The 19,676-nt window shown below is 30.8% G+C and overlaps 1 protein-coding gene across 1 annotated transcript in view; it reads left to right on the top strand.

The window, feature by feature from the left end:
• Nucleotides 1–19,676, top strand: part of LOC129216507 (serine/arginine repetitive matrix protein 1-like) — a 120,287-nt gene that overhangs the window by 22,622 nt on the left and 77,989 nt on the right. The window contains 6 exon segments of the mRNA XM_054850722.1: nt 5,805–5,950; nt 7,350–7,454; nt 9,729–10,424; nt 10,765–10,891; nt 13,191–13,334; nt 16,458–16,561. Coding sequence (XP_054706697.1) covers nt 5,805–5,950; nt 7,350–7,454; nt 9,729–10,424; nt 10,765–10,891; nt 13,191–13,334; nt 16,458–16,561 — 1,322 coding nt within the window.

A 19,676-nucleotide genomic window follows, 5' to 3' on the forward strand; every position in this document is an offset into this window, starting at 1 on the left:
CTAAGATTTATTTCCGCTTTATCTCGGAAAGTCAATTTTTCTTCTTCAAGTTTCTTTTCTTTTTCGTCAGCTTCGATGAATTCCCAGCTGCCCGAATGACGCAAGACAACTTGTATGTTTCTCTTCCAAGTATTCCAATTATTGGCATTTAGTAAAGGTATTGTAGGGACTTCCATACTTTCAAAAATTTCACGATGTTTTAAAAATTCTTCAGAGCATAAAAATTCAAATTTTCCAAGTTCTTCAGGTTATGGCCAGGAATTGCAAAGTCCAGGTGACCTGGGCCCTTACTACACCGCTAGTAGAAGTGAACTTGCAAAGAAAATGTCCATAGCCTGAAGTTGGAGAAAAAGAAAAACACGTGAAGCATTTTTCCTCATGGAAAATCTGTATTTATTATCCTCAAAGGATTACTTAAGTTGACGAACAACATCTTCATTGATATTAAAAAACATTTAGAAAAATAGACAAAGATTAGCCGCTAAAATACAACGAAACATTCAGTTTTACGAACATGCTGATTCCAAGGAATATAAGGCATTAACGTAACATACAAAAATGGGCCTAAAGGCGTTTTATGACTTTAAAATTGACATCACGTTGTATTACGCCCTGCCAGGAGTAAAGAGCACTGGCAGACATCACGAAATCACGTACAACACATTTTGCGGCTATGTGAGGTGAGAGAGAGAGAGCGAAAAAGATCGCTCGAAGTATTTAAAGGTCTTCACATGGCTTTCAAATTAAGATTATGCAAAACACAAGATGTGTTGCCAATGCAAGAAAGTTAAAGATATGTTGCCAATCAAAAAGTAACTCAATCTACAAAAAAATTCTCGCGGTTATAAGATACAATGAACTGGTGACTCGGTTCACCCAAAAGTTCATTCTCTTGACTGAGTCATTGCAACCGATCGCACAAATGACGTCACAACGTGATGCAATGTTTACATCGAAAAGGGATTGATTCTGCATGATGCAAAAACGTATTTTTAATGTTTTTTTTTCAAATTAAGTGATTCTTTCACTTTTTGTGAAAGTTTAAATTAAAAATCTAACAGATTCTCTTAACACCTAGTGGCGCACGAGACCAGTAGTTGGAAGTAGCGCGCTACAAGTAGCGACGCTACTGTAGTAGCTACATTTTTTAGTAGTTTGTAGTGTAGCGCACTACTTTCTTAAAAAAGTAGAGTAGCGAGTAGTTCGATATAAAAAAAGGTAGTTTGTAGCGATTTCTAGAAACTACTTTTTAATAAATTTTCAAAAAAAAAAAAAGAAAGAAAAGAAAAGAGGTTTCAAGCGAATCTGACGGGTGCAGGTTTTACGCAAGTAAATAACTTCCACCAATCAAATTTGTAAGACTCTGAAAATTTCGAGCTGACCTCAGACATATTATTTTGGTGCCATTGGTTTTATCTATTGACGCCGTTTGTTTGGCATCGAAATTTTCAAATTTCCGAAATATTCGCCTTGAATAGAGCATGGCTTAGAAAGAAAAGAAAAAGGGATAACCGCCAATTTAGTACCGCGTTTGCGTTTTCTGACAGAGGGGTGGGGGTGGGGGGTCAAAAAGGTATCCATACGATTTTTCATGAACATACCTGTAATTTTGACATTGAAAAACATGTCTCAAACTGTTTTAACCCATTTCTTAACTTTATATTACCGAATTTAAATACAGAGAACTGAAATATTACTGTATTAAAAAATAATAATAATAACCTGTGTTATTGCATAAAAGCACTATTAGGATGCACAAACTCAATGGAGGAGAATGGCATGAAGTGAAACAGTACGGTACGTATAGTATGTAGCTATAATAAAATGCAACATTACAATAGTACTGTACAGTGGATACAGTAATTATATTCAACACACTGTTTAGTTGTTCAAGCATATCAAAAATCTTTACATTTCTTTAGTTGTCAGAAACTTTCTGTTTTTCCTTCAATTTTTGAACTGCAGATAAACTTATAGGAAATTATGTATCATCAACTTCATATTTAGAATGAAAAAGAAGCGGAGCGACTTGTACACTGACAAAGCGATGTTTTGACTAGTACGGTGTGGGGAACTTCCGCTTTCAGTGATTGCTAAAGGGAAAGTTTATTCACGAAATTAATATTAAGTGTGTTGCGGGGGAGGAATTCGCGTTAGTTTTGAAATTCGTTTCTCAAGAAAATCTCCGCATAAATCGAATCACGTTGCCACACGAGTTCATTGTAGTTTAAAATTGTACATTGAAGAGAAGTAAACTTTCATTTCACATTTCAGATATGTATTAATATTCGATTATAAATACTAGTACCGTTTTCGATATTTTTCTATTTCTCTTTTTTTTCTTTTTTTTTACTGTTTGAGTGTTGATACATTAACCTAATAAAAGTCAATTATTAAATATTTCAGTTTTAGAGGCTTTCCGTAAAATTAAAAAATGCTTTTATTTCATTTTATCAATGGCATAAGGAGGGAGATAGTGTCCAGGTCCGGACCACTAACTTGATGCTCAAAACCAATTAATTAGTTCCTACAAAAAAATATAAGTTCCCTACAAAATTAACTCCTATATTGATAATTAAACTTTGTTTAAAAAATGTTTTTCATCATTTAAAATCAATTTTATGAATATGTATGTCTGTGTAAAATTTACATTAAATTATGACTGCATCTTTTTACATTTTCAAATAGCCAAGTTGCACTTCTTGAATTAAATATTCACTGTTAGGAATGGATTAAAAATTTGAAGGTTGAAATCTTTCAACTTTTAATCCTTTCCTAAAGCGAGTACAGGCAAAGCCTGTGAAGTTGACCACCTTTGTAAGTTGACTACCTGTCCAAGTTGACCGGTTTTTTCAGGCATGGAATTAGCCCTTATCACATAAACCAACCTCTCTAAGTTGACCACTAAAGTAGTGCACCGTGAGTGGCCAACTAACGCAGGTTTCACTGTATTCGTAAAAACCGTAAAAAAAATGCTTCAAATGACAAATTGACTAATTAAAGGAAGCAAAGAATAAATAATTCTTGGTAAAATTCCATGTTCAAATGAGCCAATTTATTAGTCTAAACCACGTTTTGAATTCTTTTTGTTTAATCCTCAAACGGTGTGTATGTGTATGTATTTATTTATTTTTATTTTTTTAAAGTAGCGAAGTAGTGACTACATTTCAAAAGTAGTTTGTAGTTGCTACATTTTGAAAAAAGTAGTTGTAGTTAACTACATTTTTCATAAAGTAGTTGTAGTTCACTACAAAAAAAAAATAGTTTTTCCAACCACTGCACGAGACCGCTAGCGTGTTATTCCATCTGGCCCAGTTTAATGCCAACTTCCTGGCACTTTCGCGGGGAAAAAATCACCATTGAAATTTCTTTTATTTTAGTGTACACTTTAACATAGCTGCATACTTCCATGATTCTTCAACACAATGGGTGAATTTTTAGTTGATTGTGCCAAGTAATTCTTAGTTTGAACAAATTTTAATTATTTTGTATGTTCCATAGTATCAGGTTATCAAAAAATGTGATCAAATATTTATAAAAATAATTCTTGAAACATAATTGTGACTAAAATTACCATACCTATGGATATTGAAAATGTTCTAATTTTTTTTTTCATTGTATTTTTAGAAATAACTACAGCCATTGTTGCAATGTGCAAGTGTAACAACCAATTTTGTGCTTAAATAATGTTCAAAAGAATGAATTTGAAAGTCATGAAGTGCAGAGTATTTTATTAGAAAAACTCATAAACAAATATCAATTATTAACAATCCCATCAAAAGAAAAAAGTGATTCATGTTGCTGTTAAATGAAGTAAATTAAAACTGAAGAAAAGTAAAAATTCAGTATCACAATAAAATTAAAAAGAAAAGATTGTTCAAAGGATATATGAAACAAGATGCTTCTTTTCAATGAAATTAAGCATAACAAATTCGATCAGATATTTATCTGTTTATTTAATTATTCATTTAAGAATAAACGGACAATCCTTTTCAACTTCCATTAAATCAAAACAGTAAAAAAAAACAATGTGCACATCAATAACTCAAGAATTCTAAAAAAAAAAAAAAAGACTGCTTTTCAGTCTTGGGTGAATTCCATCAAAGATTTAAAAGTCTCAAGAAGCAAGTGTTTTTTTTTTTATCATGCATTTTATTTTAAAGTTCTTTTTTCAAAAAAAAAAAAAAAAAAAATCATTATCTGAGTAAAATAGTTCAAAAAGTTTATTTTTTATTTCCAGTTAATTTTGTTCTGCATTATTGTTATTAAAATTATTTTTCAAAAAAAAAACGGAAAGATGTTTATTGTGATTGGTTTAAAACTCTGGGAAATAGACCTATCTGTATATGGGACTTGATTTTGTAGCAAGTTTTTGTCAAAGTCAGATATGCAGCTGTAGTTCATGGTTGTCAGATGTGGCTAAAATTATAAAAATATCCAATCTTGCAACTTTAGTTATATGTATTTTTCATTTATGTATGTGTGTTCATTTAAAATATATAAAAAAAAAAAAGAATTATCTAATTTAGACATATAGCTTCAACAGTTTAATTTATTAGTATCGAATATTATTTAAACATGTTTAAATTTCAAAAATTCTATACAAAAAAAAAATCTGATTTAAATTTAAAAAATATGATTTTTTTATTAAAAAAATTAAGATTTTTATCAACCCTGTATTTTAGAGATGATAAGGGAAAAACATCATTTATTATCATTAAAAAATCAATGGATTTAATGATCGGTTGAACTTTTTATATTTAAAGTTATCATTAATTGTGGAACTCATTGGCAGCCTTGTTGGTGAACAGTATTTTTTCTAGAAGTTTAAAAAATTAACTTCAATATGAAAATTTTATCTCAAGTCATATAAAACAGTTATGGCATATTATGGTTGTAACATGCAAATAGATAACAAACTTAATTTGATAATAATTGTAATTGTTTTACTGCTAAGTAAAAAGGAAGTAAGATTAACTATTTTTATAAAATATAAATAATTAAGGCTTATATTTGTATACTTTTAAACAGTGAATAATGTATGTGTTGCTCAAAAATGCCGTATATAAAATCTCCTTTATTTTGTTTTCCAATGTAAGCGGGTATAAAATAAAATTTAATTTTTATGCCTTTTTTTGCATCAACTTGGGTTTTTGACAGCTTTCGACAGATTGAACCATTTTTTGAAGCTTGTTATGTCAAAAGCTGTTTTTGGCATTAAAGTGCCATCCTGATTAATTTATGTTTGACTCAAAATTCCAACATTAATTTTATCAACAATGTTGCAAAGCAAACATAATTAAGAATGTTTTAGAGTAGGAAAAAAGAACTGTAAAGATAATTAACTTACTGGAACAGGTTGCTGAGAAGCTGGGGCGCAAGCATTTTGAAAGCAGTAAGGCTGGCTGGAGAGCTCTTTAAATTTGTTTTTCAAATGTTGTGTGGTGAAAGCCAAGCAATGAAAAGGTTGAACTTTGTTCAGGATGGATCAAAATATTTCTGATATTTTGAAAGATGATTTCCTAGACAACATTTACAAGGCTGATGGGGATGGGTGTTTTTTTTTTTTTAGCAAGGGTCATGTGATCTAGTTAAAAGTTGTCATCTTAGAAACTGAGCTTCATGAATTTTTTTAGAGCCCCTTTGGTTTTGAGTTATCAATTACAGAGTTTCTTTTCAGATAATTCTGTTTAGATATCATCATTACATCAGTTATATTCCTTAGCATCCTCAAATTGTTATGCAAGTATTTTTATGTGGCAGAAAAATTTAATTTATTATTTTGTGAAATTTTATGTTTTTAGGAAGAGCATGACAGAATATCTTCTAATCTTAAAAAGTATGAAGATAAACCTAAGAAAAGGGAGCGCAGGTCTCGGCGTAGCTCTTCCTCATCCTCTTCATCTTCATCTGATCATGGAAAGCGAAAGAAAAAGTCATTATCTGAAAAGTAAGTAAAATTGCTATATCTTTCAATTTTGTTTTTTCTGCTGAATTGAAACTTTTGTGGTTTAGGTAACCCCCTCTAAGTTTACCGTTTTCTTGAAGGAACCTTTTGAAAAAATAAGAAAAATTATTTAGTTACTTTGCTGTGATTGCTGTTTATTGCAAAGTATTTTTACTTGTTGAATAAATTTTATTTTGTCCATAAAATATTCATTATAAGTTTTTAAGAAATTATACTTTTATAAAAGGTAAAATTTTGGCTCTTTGGTAAGTTAAGTAGTGATCAATTTCGGAACCCTTGTCAAAGCTGCAGGGAAACCTAGATTTCTGCTGAATCCAGGTTAAAAAACTTCTGTTCTGCAGAATAAATGTAAAATTTCAGCATTTCCCAAACTTTGGGTCAGTATTCATTTTTTATTAAATTACAGTGCTGTAAAGATCTTTTGAGTCTTTTCATTAGAAGATTTTGCATCTTACTACAATTTTTAAACGTATCATAAAGGGAGCTGAAGTCCTCGGTAATTGTAGAAAATTTCAGTTTGTATTTAAAATTTTGACAACTGAAAAAAAATCATTAAAGTAGAAACTAGAACTTAAGCTGTTTAAATTGTAGTTTTACTCTTCAAAAGTTTTAATATTTTCATTACTATTGCGTACTAAAACTCTCTTTTTTTAATGACTGTTGAATTTTTTTTTATTTTTTAATACTTAAGTTGAAAAAAGTTTTTACTCACAATATTTTTCTCTGTAACATTAACTATTTTAAGTATATTTAAACTATTTTGAGAGTAACAGTCCTTGTTATTGTTTAAACTAAACATCCATTTCAAAATAATGATTTTTTTTATGTGATATTTTTGAATATGTTTATTTCTATTATAAATAAACAAAAGAAATAGTCTCTGAACTTTTTCAGTTTCAGTGAACCGGGAATAAAGTGACTGAGTCTGCAATGCAATAGTATGTTATAGTGTTTGCTATGAATAGCTATTGTGTCTACATTTTGTATCTGAAACCGAATTTTGATTTAAAGAAGAATTTTTTTTTTTAATGGACTGGCTTTTTGAATCTTTGATTCACTATAATGTAACCCGAGAGTCAAATTGACTTGCAAAAAGTTAAAAAAAAAAAACACAAGTACTGAATGTTATTCTTGCATAAACCATTTATATTCTTCCCTTTGAGAAGAATAAATGTTTGAATAAGATTAATTTTTATTGTTACTATTTTTTGTTGTTGGTAGTTTAGAAGTTGGTATTTTAAAACTATACTTTTGATATTTCCCCAAACTTACAAGACTGACTATCAGCAAAACTGATTCCTGGAATAAGTTATTTGTCACATATTGCTGTAATTATTTGTAGCTATGAAATCTAAATTTTATATTTTCTTTTACACACTAGGTCAGATAAGAAGACTGGTGACAAGGAAAATTCTACACGAAGCTCTCGAAAGAAGAGGTCTAAATCTAAATCTGTATCTCCTTCAAGACATAAAAAGAAAGACCGGTAATATATTTTTATTGTATAGCTGTGATAGTAAATTACTTTCTACATAACTGTCTTCCTTTCAACATTATAACTCCTTAACATACATAACCCTCCTAAAATCTTCTGCATTTTTCTTACGACTTTAGAATGAATGAAATTAATTTAAAATTTATTTCGAAAGTAAAGATGGTTCATTTGCTTATGATGCAATGACTTCATGGCAAGATTGAGTTTCTCCATGCTGTGAGGAGTACTGCATGAATCAGATCTTATTTTGTTTTTTAAAAGTGTTGTATTAACAAACAAATTCCTTCTTTTCTGCAGAATATAGTACAACCTCAAGTTTTCAAATATCTTGGGAGGAGGAAAATTTGAGATTTAGAGTTATCAAGGTCTTGAAATATTTACACTAGTAGCTTTCTCAATTACCCATATATGCTATATATATATATATTTATATATGCACTATGCGACCACTTTGCATAACAATCAGCAAGTTATTCTTCAACATTAATTCTAGATTTTAAACTTTTTTACTCTCTGTTTCATTAATTACAATATCATGCCTGCCAATTATACTGGTTTTTCCGGGAGGTTCCTTCATTTTGAGCTTTTCTGTTGATAGTGTATGTAATGTAAGGAACTTGCATTTAACTATACTTTGATCGATAGTAAAAAAGCTCTATTTTTCGCTAAATAACATTGAAAAATCTGATATTGCTGTGTGTCCCAATCATATACTGGATTTTTTTTTCCAATAGGTGTTGGCAGGTATGCAATACCTAGTATTAAATTTTTTGACTGGTTCCTTGATATCATTAAAGCTGGTTTGTTTGTTGCTTCTAAATAAGCTGACTTCCTAATTTTCAGTTTTTAGCAATTTCTTTGGTCATAGTTTTTCTCATTACGCTGATGGTTGAAATGAATAGCAATTTTGGCTTTCTTTTTTCATCCTCAAACGTAAAAATACTATTTTTTACCAATTGCCCACATTTAAAAACTTTTCGGCAGCCATTTTGTAGAAGTTGAAAAGCAGAATGTTAAGTATGAAGAGCGCATTTTCCTGTTTCACTTGAAAACTAAACTGACGAGAAATCGACCCCAGACTGCCAAGTGGGCATCATGTTCTGAAAAAAAAAAGAAAAACGCTAAGAATCTAAACTCTGGGAAAATCATAGATTAAAAGACTACGCATCTCCCCTCATACCTACACTTTTCTTTTATCTCGCCTCAATACCCTATCCTCGAAATTTCAAAGAAAAGGTATAAAAAACTACTAGCTATCTGTCTCTAAAACTGGTTCTACCATAAAAATTCAGCAATTGATACTTGCTTTTTGCAAAAATTTCAATATGTTAGGAATTTTAAAAAATGAATTTCGATATAACTATGGAGAATATAAAGAAGTTTTTATGGAAAAGGCAAGAGTTTTTTTTTTTTTTTTTTTTTTTTTTTTTTTTTTTTTTTTGTATTCAGAGATCAAGAATTTTGAGATAAGGAGGTTCAAAATATCAAGGTTTGACTGTATTGTCTCAAATAACGTCAACCTGACTAGATATTTATTTGTGACCTTGTTTCACAAATGTGGATCTGGGTTTGGCTTATTTTCATTCATCAGATTGTATTTTTTAGTTTTGAATAACCCTTGCTTTTTTATAGTAACGAGACAGACAGTTGTGAGATATAATAAAAGTAAAATACTGCAGGGCGCCTATGATTCACAAAATCTCGTCCTTTTTTTGTTGCTTAAGTTTTGAGTTAAAGAAAAATGTTTTTCAAATTTTGTTTGTACTCTTACAATACCTGAACATTTGTTAGCAGTAAGTTTAATTCCAAATCTAAATGTTGCAGTTTAGAATTTGGTTTTTTTTTTTTTTTTTTAATTTACTTCTAGCTCTTATATTATTATGATTTATTTATTTGAAATTTTAGCGGTTGTGCAAAAGGAATGTGGGAAAATACCATGTGTTATCTTTAATCATACTCGATAACAATAAAATCAGGAAATTTAAAATTAAAAAACTTAAGAACATTTTGGAACCAAAAAATAATGTTGGACTTGTTTGATTCTATTATGACATTTATTCAATCCTAAACAAAGTTTTATTGCTGACCTTTTACTGCAATAATGATAGGTGTATTAATAATAATAATAAATAACTGCTTAAAGAGTTCCATTTACTATTAATTAACAAAATCTTTAATTCATAAAACATAATGTGTTGAAATTTCTTTTTTATTGTTGATATTACTATGTTGTTTTAAAAAAAAATGTTCCTAAATTGCTTACAGGTCAAATTCCCGATCTCCTCATCGAAGTCGCTCTTCAGAACCTACAAAATCACCACATCGGAGCCGCTCTCCCACTTCTAAAAGCAAATCTCCTCGTCAAGCTCTTTCTCCAGCAGATATCAATAAAGTTGCTCAATCTCCAATAAGTGGTGGGATAGGTTCTCCTCCACTAAAATCATCGGCACCGATACGGGAAAAGTCTCCTCTACGTAGTAAATCTACATCACCCGCAAGAAGAACATCACCTCGCAAAAGCCGTTCTCCCGTTTCTAAAGAAAAGAAGAGGTCTCCTAAACATAAGGCTTCGCCCCGCAGGAGTCGATCTCCCCAGAGGAGTAAATCTTCCAGGCACAGTAGAAGCCCAAGAAAAAGTCATTCACCTGTTAGAAAAAGAATATCTCCTCGCAGATCACCAGGTAATCGTTGGAAGCATTCCCCACGACGTAGTAGGTCACCTGTAAGGAGAAGTCGTTCGCCACCACCCAAGAGACATCGTTCTTCTCCACGAAGGAGTCGATCTCCACTTCCTCCCCAACGCTCTAGACCTATGAGACGCAGCCGATCTCGTTCTCGATCCCCTGTGAGGAGACGTTCTATTAGTCCTCATAGACGCAGTCCCCCAAGAAAACATATGAGGCCAAATGCTTCTAATGCTGGCAGACGATCACCCCAAAGAAGATCATCACCACCCCCAAGGTGAGTATAAATATCAACATTTTGAGCAATCTAGAAGATTGCTCTTTGATCTCACTACAATTTTGGCCTGGCGTAAGTAGACCTGTCACATGACCCTTTGTGTTGATATCAAAGCCAAAGTTAATCATTCAACCTTAATTTCTAAGTCAACATTCATCTGAAATTCAACCTTATATTTTGATGACTTTATATTTTACATTGCCAAAATTAATCATTCAAACTTAATTTCTAAGTCAACATTCATTGGAAATTCAACCTTATATTTTGATGAATTTATATTTTACATACATGAGTTTTTTATTTTTGAACGTGCTCAGTAGTTTTATTTTTGTGATTTTAGTAGGAAATCACGTTCTTCCTCTGGATCTTCCTCTGCATCATCTGGATCTTCTGCTTCTGCTTCACCTCAACCTTCCAAGCGAGGGAAAAGAAGAGCTTCATCAGAAATAGCTGATGTTACAAAAAAGGTAATATTTTAAGAATATTGTTTAAAAAATTAACATAGAAGTTAAAATGAAATGGTTAATCATTAAGTAATTTATTTGAGCTGCTCTAGTGAAAAGTTCCTTAAAATGTTATTTAATTTCAAGCAAAGCTGATACATCAATGTTTATATTCTTCCATGAGTGAACAGCTGCACCTTTTGAGCCAGGGGGAAAATTCAAATCTTCAAAAAAAAAATTTTTCTGGAATAGTAATGGGACATTTCATTGTGATTACTATAGGCATTTTTTAAACTCTTAGTTCCTTGTTTAATTTACTGTTATCTGTGCAGGTTGAATACCTTTTGACAGTCTGCTTTTGTAGTTTTGATTTTATTGCATATCTTATTTACCTTTATATATTTGATGTGAAATGTATACAATTTAATGATGATTTACTTGCTTCTTTTTTGCTGGCGTGTATGCTTTACATAATTCAAGTTACAATAACAAATCTGCTTTTGTAAATTGTATGGTCCCCCCCCCCCCCCAACCAACCTCTTTTTCATCAACTTTGTTTCAAGTTTTTAGCTTATTTAAATTAAAAGAATTATGTATAATTTTGTAAATATTCCAAATTGTGTACTTAGAGGAAGTGCTGTAAACACTGGCCACAAAATGTGGGAAGGGGGTTGTGCGCAGTCAAAAAAATGATACCGAATGAATCAACAAGAAGATGCAAAAGCTTAGTAAGGAAGTGACTTTGATAGCTAAAGCACATTCTTTGTCAGGAACTGTTTGAGAAACACTGGCTTTTGAAGTACTCAACACTTTTCGAAGCTTGTACAAGATAATTTTTATCTTTCTAATTTATACCGTGAAAAAAAGTGGTTTTTATCTTAAAACAAAGTAGATTATATATATATATATATATATATATATATATATATATATATATATATATATATATATATATATGGGCTTTCTTTCAGTGTATTATCAGTGGCCAAATTACAAATACAAATAAATATTATTTATTTGTGTGATTTGAAATATTGTTTTGTGTAGTAATGGTTTAGTACACCATAAACTTAAAGTAATGCATGGTCTAAAAACGGGTTAGCCCATTATTGAACCACCATTGGTAGCCCTTTTTAGACCACGCTGTTTTGATACTTGAAAGTTTTGACTTCAACATCCAAACGCGTCAGTTTGTATGAAATATCTCTGATCGCCACTATTGCAAAGAAAAAGAACAATCCTGGCCGCAAGAGTGCCAAGACTTATATCATCACTGGATGACCTTACAAAGACGAATTGGCGAAAAGTGTGGAGCGTGCATTGAACAACAGTCAGAAAATTGTGAGCAGGGAATCAGTTGCCCGCGGAAAGAGAAAACATCAAAGATCTTCAAGTCAAGTCAAAGAGGAAATCCCAACAACTGTAGTAGGCCTCAAAAGGAGACAACACTGATCTTCCTACTGATGACCATGACAAGGATGGCGAGTTGGTGGTTCTTGTTTTTGATAAATCTGATGATGTCAATGTAGTATGCATATTTTACGACATTCTTTTCAGATGACATTTCAGGAGAAGTGTGGGTTCTCTGCTGCAAGGCTAGACATCCGAGTGTGTGGTATGAAAAAAAAGAGGTTTACTACATTTGTAACTTCTGCAACTAAAAAATGAAATAAATGATTTTTATTTTTCATAAAAATATCTAAGATGATATTTAAGAAAATTTTTGAATTAAAATTTCATGCCTTTTATTTATTTTTAAGAGATAAAGTAGTTTTTTCTCAAGTCGCCCATTTTTGGACCACCTCTTGAAAAACGTGATTTTGCTCTTGTTCGTAATCATGTAGTTTTAAAACAAAATTAGTGTAATGGTTTTTGAACCCTAAGATCATCTTCGTGAATGTTTTCAACAGTTATTGGCACTAAAATTATCCCTTTAGTCTGAACAGGTAAATCATTAGGTAGAAAATGAAAGTGGTGGCCCGTGTTGGACCACTTCCTCTAAGTATTATTGGCATTTAAGCACCTCAAATACTTAAGTTACTTGTCTTTTGTACAATTTTTTCCTCAACGGAATGGAATTATTATTATTTTGGTAATAGTATTCAGGGTATTTATACAGTACAGTATAACCCTGATTTAACAATTATCAAAGAACTGGAAGAAGTTATAGTTAAATCGTGGAGCATATATATTCAATGCAGCTAAATAAATACTGACTAGTAAAATGTATCATTAAATTGAGGAAATCGTTAAATCAAGTATCGTTAAATTGAAGTTATACTGTATATAATAACAGACTATTAATAAAATGACTTTTTTTAAGGATACGTTTGAAATAGTTCCAAAGAAGAATTCTGTACAAAAAACCAGACACTATCGCTCTCATGGTCGTGCATCCGATAGTAGTTCTGAAGAAGAGTCTCCAGTTAGAAAACCATTACAAGGAAAAGGCAAAGTTTTAAAAAAGGTATTTTAAAAGTATAATCAGGGGTCGAAGTGGTCCTATATATCCTATATTTCCTATATTTTCAAAAAAAGTATGAAAATCGTCCTATATTTCCTATATTTTTGGAAAATGTCCTATATTTCCTATATTCCTGTTTTTTATCAAATTTATTTCTTTAAAACAACAGTAAACAAACTATCTGACTTCGGATTTTTCGTCGAAAGTACGTGTGCAAACGAATTTCAAATTAAAAAACACAACTCATTAAATCCTGCAACAGGCATCTTCTCTCATTGGCCACAGCAATATGACGTCACCAGCGTGGTTTTTTTGATTTTGTTTTTGTGTTTTTTTTTTTTTTTTTGGCTTTTGTTTTCGCGGGTATATTTTCGTGTTCAGTGCATTTTCTGATCGGAATGTTATAATAGTCTTTTTGCAATCTTTTCTTTTCGTGGAATTTTATAGAACAAAATGTCTATGTTTTTGCTACAAAGCATTGGTTATTTCCTGTTAGTTCTCAATACAAAGACGGTTTTTATTTATTTATATAAGTTATGTTTGAGACACTTTTATCCCTGCAAAAATTGTGAGTTGCTGTGTTAATTATCAATAAATTTCACTTTGTTATTTTTTTTTTTTTTTGTCTACAAAGTACACTTTTTTCAAAAATTATTCTTTCAACTACAGGAAAGTCATTTCAGGTGTAAGTTATAATTTTTTTGAAGGTTTTTTTTTTAAACAAAATCATTGATAAGAATAAATAAATAATATGTATGTATTATTTTATTTTTCATAGCGAAACTATTCATATAATGTGTCCTATATTTGTCCTATATTTTTTGTGGAAAATGTCCTATATGTGACAAGTCGATCACTTCTACCCCTGTATAATTAATTTTGCTGTGTTTTTATCTCATATTATTACAATTGCCATAAATACCATATTTTGTTGAATACCAAATATTAGATTCAAATTTCAACCAAATATTCGGCCTAATACCCAAAATCTGATTGAAAATTTTAACTGTTATATTTTCATTTCATGCCAATTTAAAAGAGAAAGAGTTTATCTATTTCATGTCTTTTGTGAAATTTAAATTCACTTCCATTTAACATCTTAAAATGATCAAGTAAAAAGTCATTTCAAAAGCAAAGCAATACTCAATGGCTAATTTGATTCATGTTTACCTGAAATTCTGCATAAATTGACTTCACAGTCACGACAGATTGCGAACTTGGAATATTTGACTCGGACTCCTTCACCGTAAATTAGTCCAACTCAGTAACCTGGTTTAAGGTTAAATATTCTCAATAATTTTACTTGAATTATGTGACACATTTTGTTTTCGTTCTCTGGCAATTATATTTTAGAGAGAAGCCAAGCCCAACAGCTTGAGCTCCAATTCGAAATTTACGTTGGCTTGGAAAATGGTAAAATGTTTGAATAAATGAGTGCAATCATTTTACTATATTTAAAACATACAAGGACGTGCCAATTGCAACCAAGCATGATGCTGGTCCAGTCTGCTGCAAAAGATCTTCAAATTTCCTTTTTTTCATCAAATCAGACAAACTGGAATTTAAAAAAAAAAGACGGTTTTGACTTAAACATAGCAGTTTCTTCAGTTTATCTGGCAATTTTTAAGCTTTTGACGTTAATGTAGCATTTGAGCTCTTTTTTAGAGTTAGTCTTTTTTTTTTTTTTTTGCATTTTAAAATCTGATTGCTTCTACAAAACTCGCTCGTTTTAGTTTGCTGTGCGATTCTATTGATCATACACAAATAATTTTGTATGTACCAGTATTTTCAACCATTCTTATATTTCATTTTCTATAGTAAAGCATTTGTTATTTTGCCACACTCACTTGAAAATTTCAATTTAGTTGCAAGTTGATTCAAACTTATACTCAGGGTTCGTACTGATATTTTTTCAATCACAAGTAAGTGCTTCAATGAGCTAGTGACATCATGTAAAAGTTTTGCTAAATGCTCATTTCCATAAATTTTCAAGTTTAAAATTAAATACACTAGTACTATTCACTTCATGTAACAAGGTCATGATTTTTTTTATTCAGACTTAAGTGATTCTTTAATTTTATAACCAAGTTGTATTCTTCTCTTATATATTTTTAAATAAACTAATTGCTTTTTTTCTGTTCTTTTTTTCTTGCATTTCAAAATTTTTTGTTACAAAAGCAAGCTAAGACTTTTTTTTGTTACATGCTGAAATCATTTGAAATAGAGTTAACTTGTGTACTTAAAAAAATATCTTTATTTTTTATTGTTAAAATGCTGTATTCATTCATTAAAACCTATGTTCGTGATTAGAGAAAAGCTCCCTATGAATGGATGTCAAATGGTTTCATCTGTTTTGCATAAATATGTCAATTAGTTGTATAAGAATAACTACATTACTTCTATTCTTTCACTATTACTTGTTATTCTTTCAACAATTATCATACTGCTTGAAAATTTAGTTCAAAATAATTTCAATTACTGTTTAGTTCCATCATAAATACACATATGTTTTTAAGAGTGATTTTAATAGTTTCTTAAAATTCCTACGCTAAAAAGGTTTCTGGAAGTAAAGATTTTTTTTTTTAAAATTTTCTATAATCTTTCCATGTAAAAAAATTTAATATACTGTTTTGTAGGGTTTATTTTCCCAAAAAATTGACTTGATATGTTTTTTTAAAACCATTTTATTAAAAATATAGCATTTTTTAAAAATATATCTTTAGTTCAACAACTTTACACAACTTAAAATGTTTAAAATACTGCATTTTATACAACATACAGGGGATTTTAAGTAGAGCAAAGAAAGAAAACCATTATCATTGGTAACGTAAATCAGGGAAAATTGGTGAACTTAATCAGGGAAATCAGGGAAAAGTCAGGGAACTTTTTTTCACAGTTCCTGTTGCCACCCTGATCTACTTGATATATATTGTCATACAATAAACAATTAAAATTTATTTTATGCATTAAAAACATATTTAAAAGATTTAGAGTTTGCCTGTTATGTGATTTTTCAAATGTCATGTTGTTGAATTTTTGAAAAGGTTTTAATACAACTCAATTTCAACTGGATTTGATCTTTTTTTCTATTTCTAATTATTTTGTTAATTCATATTTTCTATTTAGGTTAGTGCCAGAAGCTCATCTTCTTCCTCATCTGGTTCATCTGGATCACGGTCAGGTTCACAATCTCCTAGAAAAGGTCGACCCAGTCCACCGTTTAATCGAAGGTCAGAAAAATTAATAGACTATTGAACTATTATTATGTTGATTTTTATTAATAGTGACCATATTTTATGCAACAGGAGAAATAGTTGAAATATGCTTAAAGAATGCTTAAAATTTGCTTAAAAATTGTCAAAATGTGCAAGATTTACAGAGCCCGGTGGCAGAAACGTCACGACACAGCGACATCGTTGAAGTCCCCTATCTATCGCGGACAGTTCTGTCTGCCATAGGAGGAAAAAAAAGTTGTCCGTAAGAAAAGAAAGGTTTTCTGCAGAGAAGAAAAAAGAAAGAAAAAGCCATCTGCAACTCAAGGGACATTTATTTGCATGAAATGCTGCTACGGGGAGGGAATGATTTAAGTTATGCCATGATGCACATGTGATCCTTCCATTCTTCGCCCCCGCCGCCCCTATAAACCCCAAAAAAAACCTTTTTCAAATTATTTAGTGAAAAAACAAATTGAAAATCAAAATAATGCATACTTCTGTGTGTAAATAAAAGAGTACACTTCTGTGATGCAAGTGATAAATAACTAACACAGTGAAAAATTTTGCTTGTTTTTTTTATCATATCGCTAGCAGTGGTGTTGTTATTCAGTTCTCTGAAAATGCATAGTAAGGATGTTTTCTTCCCGCTAATGATTTAAAAAAAAGGAAAAAAGCATTGAATTGAAATGTGATCGCTTCAAATAGGGTTAGGAGCTTAAAAATTATGGCCTTTTAGCGGCTGATGTTAAACCTTTACTCATCCCATCCCCTCCCCCGACTTCGAATTTTCGGGGAATATGTCAGTAATATTAATAATATTCATCATGCAGACCTGTTAAATGGTGATTCAAAAATTATTTTACTTTAATAAACGTTTTTATTTACCGTTTTTATACTTTTATGCCTTCATTTTGAAAAATGCAATATGTTTGCATCTGATATGAGGATCAAATTTTTATTCTTCTTTTTTTCAAGCCAACTTTGCTGTTTTTGTCCGAGTCAAAAATTTAAATGCTGAATTGATGGTTTAATTTTAGTTTTTGCTGCAACTGTGTCAATAGATAAAAATATGTTTATCATAAGCCTCTAAAATACAATTCTAAAATTAAAAAAATAATAATTCTTTTATGATCCGTTTTTACACTTTTGGAGCCGTCACTATGAGAATTGCTATCTCTTTGCATCCGCTTTGAGAATCAGATTTTTGGAATTTTTGATTAATTGATTGTTAAGAGGTAAACAAATAATTTCTCCTTTTATTTTTATTGAAATCATGAAATTTAGAAGTTTGTAACGAATTTCCGAGATTTTTAAGAGTTTCAAAGAGCTGAATGTGCTCAACCACTGCTTGAATTTTATTTTTTTATTTTAATTAATTTTAAACATCTGCATATAAAATTAACAATTAATATTCATAGCTTAATTTAATATAATGTAGAATGGTGTATAGGTATTAATATACTTAAGGGTTTCCCATCTCCCAGAGTGATGCCACCTGAGCCCCCCCCCCCCCCTCTGAAAACTACAAGAATGATATCAACAGAAAAAAAGAAAAAATACCACAAAAATATCCACTTTGAAATTTTGTTTTACAATTTCTCCCCCCCCCCCCTCCACACAAATTTATTTGATTCTTTACAAAATTAATTTTTAACAAAAAAAGTACTGGACAGATCCCTGTTCAGTAGTCAGTGTATGTTTGCAAATATCAGATGCCTACCAAGGACAGGAGGGACGCGGGGCCAGCAGATTGCACCGTTGAAACTTATAGGTGGAGGGGGGGGGGGAGTAATTTGAGAAAGATTTTAATCTCAGTTTGGGGTTAGAATCTCAATCTTGAGAGGGGAGTGCTTTGTAGAATTTAGGGAGGTGCACCATCGTCTTTGGGGAAGCGGGGGGGGGGGGGAGTCACCGCCTGCCGTGTTTCAAATTAAAAAAAAAAGTTTACTTTTTTTTATTGAATCCACGTGCAAAAACTTGCAGACAGATTTTGAAGTTCTAAAAGCTTGTGGCAGACAGCTTCAAAACTTTCTGCCACTGGGTTAAGGAGTAAAAAATATGTAAATTTTAGTTTTATCATTTTGAAAAAAAAAATTTCTGAGAGATTTAAATACTGTTTCATCTGCAGAAGATTGAGAAAATATTTTTTTTAATCTCATTTACAAATCGGACGATGGTAAAATGGTCTGCCTTTCTAATTCTTGGCAGTTCAATAAGTAGGAAGATAAAGGCTGCAGCTTTAATGCGCTGACCATTAAAATTATAAGGTAACAGATGCAACTGTCAGCAGTTAGGTCAGCTGAAATCCAAATTTCATTGTAATATGCAATGATTGCTGAAAATGAGCTAAATATGCAAATGCCTGTAATCTATATAATAAGTCTTACATACTTGCCAAGTACAACTAAATAATAAATGAAAAAGTTGATATTTTTCAAAAAAAAAAAAAAAAACATTAAACTCCTTCCTCCTCATCTATTTGTTTAAATCCAAGTTCACATCTTGCAAAATTTCCTTCATATTTTCCCTTAATTGTCAGTAGCAAATTCAGAAAAGTCTGAATTTTATTAATCAGGGAAATATCAAAGAATTTCAAAAAAAAAAAAACTTAGGGAAAACTGATTAAATGAAGATTTTTTTTTTGGCTTAGCAAAATTAAGTAATTTAATTCCCTATGTATTTTCTGCTAATTATCTGTTTAAAAAAAGTAAAATTAATGAGGTGTGGTAATACAATGCCGCATATTTGTGCATCTTTTTTTCCCAAACACAGTATTAAATCTTTACTTGTTAACACGGGATGAACTTCCTAAGATTGCTTCTGTGCCTGTAAAACTGTTTATTTTACGTAGCTTGAATTTTCCTTTCAGGCGTTCCATGTTATGTAAAATAAACAACCCGACAGGCAAAGAGAAGCTGCCATTATTAAATTAATACTGATAAAACCTTTAATGTTATTACTTCTTCATGTCTTTAATTTAATTGCTAAAATTGAACTAAAATAAAAATCAACTTTGTTTTTTGCCTCAGTATTATTCGCTGTTGCCTCCGATTGTACAAGGGGGGGGGGGGGGGGTCAAACTTTAAAAATTCTTTTATTTTAAAACCAAGTTATATACGAGAGCTGTTTA

The sequence above is a fragment of the Uloborus diversus genome, chromosome 2 (genome assembly GCF_026930045.1).
Source record: "Uloborus diversus isolate 005 chromosome 2, Udiv.v.3.1, whole genome shotgun sequence".
In the NCBI taxonomy this organism is placed as follows: Eukaryota; Metazoa; Arthropoda; class Arachnida; order Araneae; family Uloboridae; genus Uloborus; species Uloborus diversus.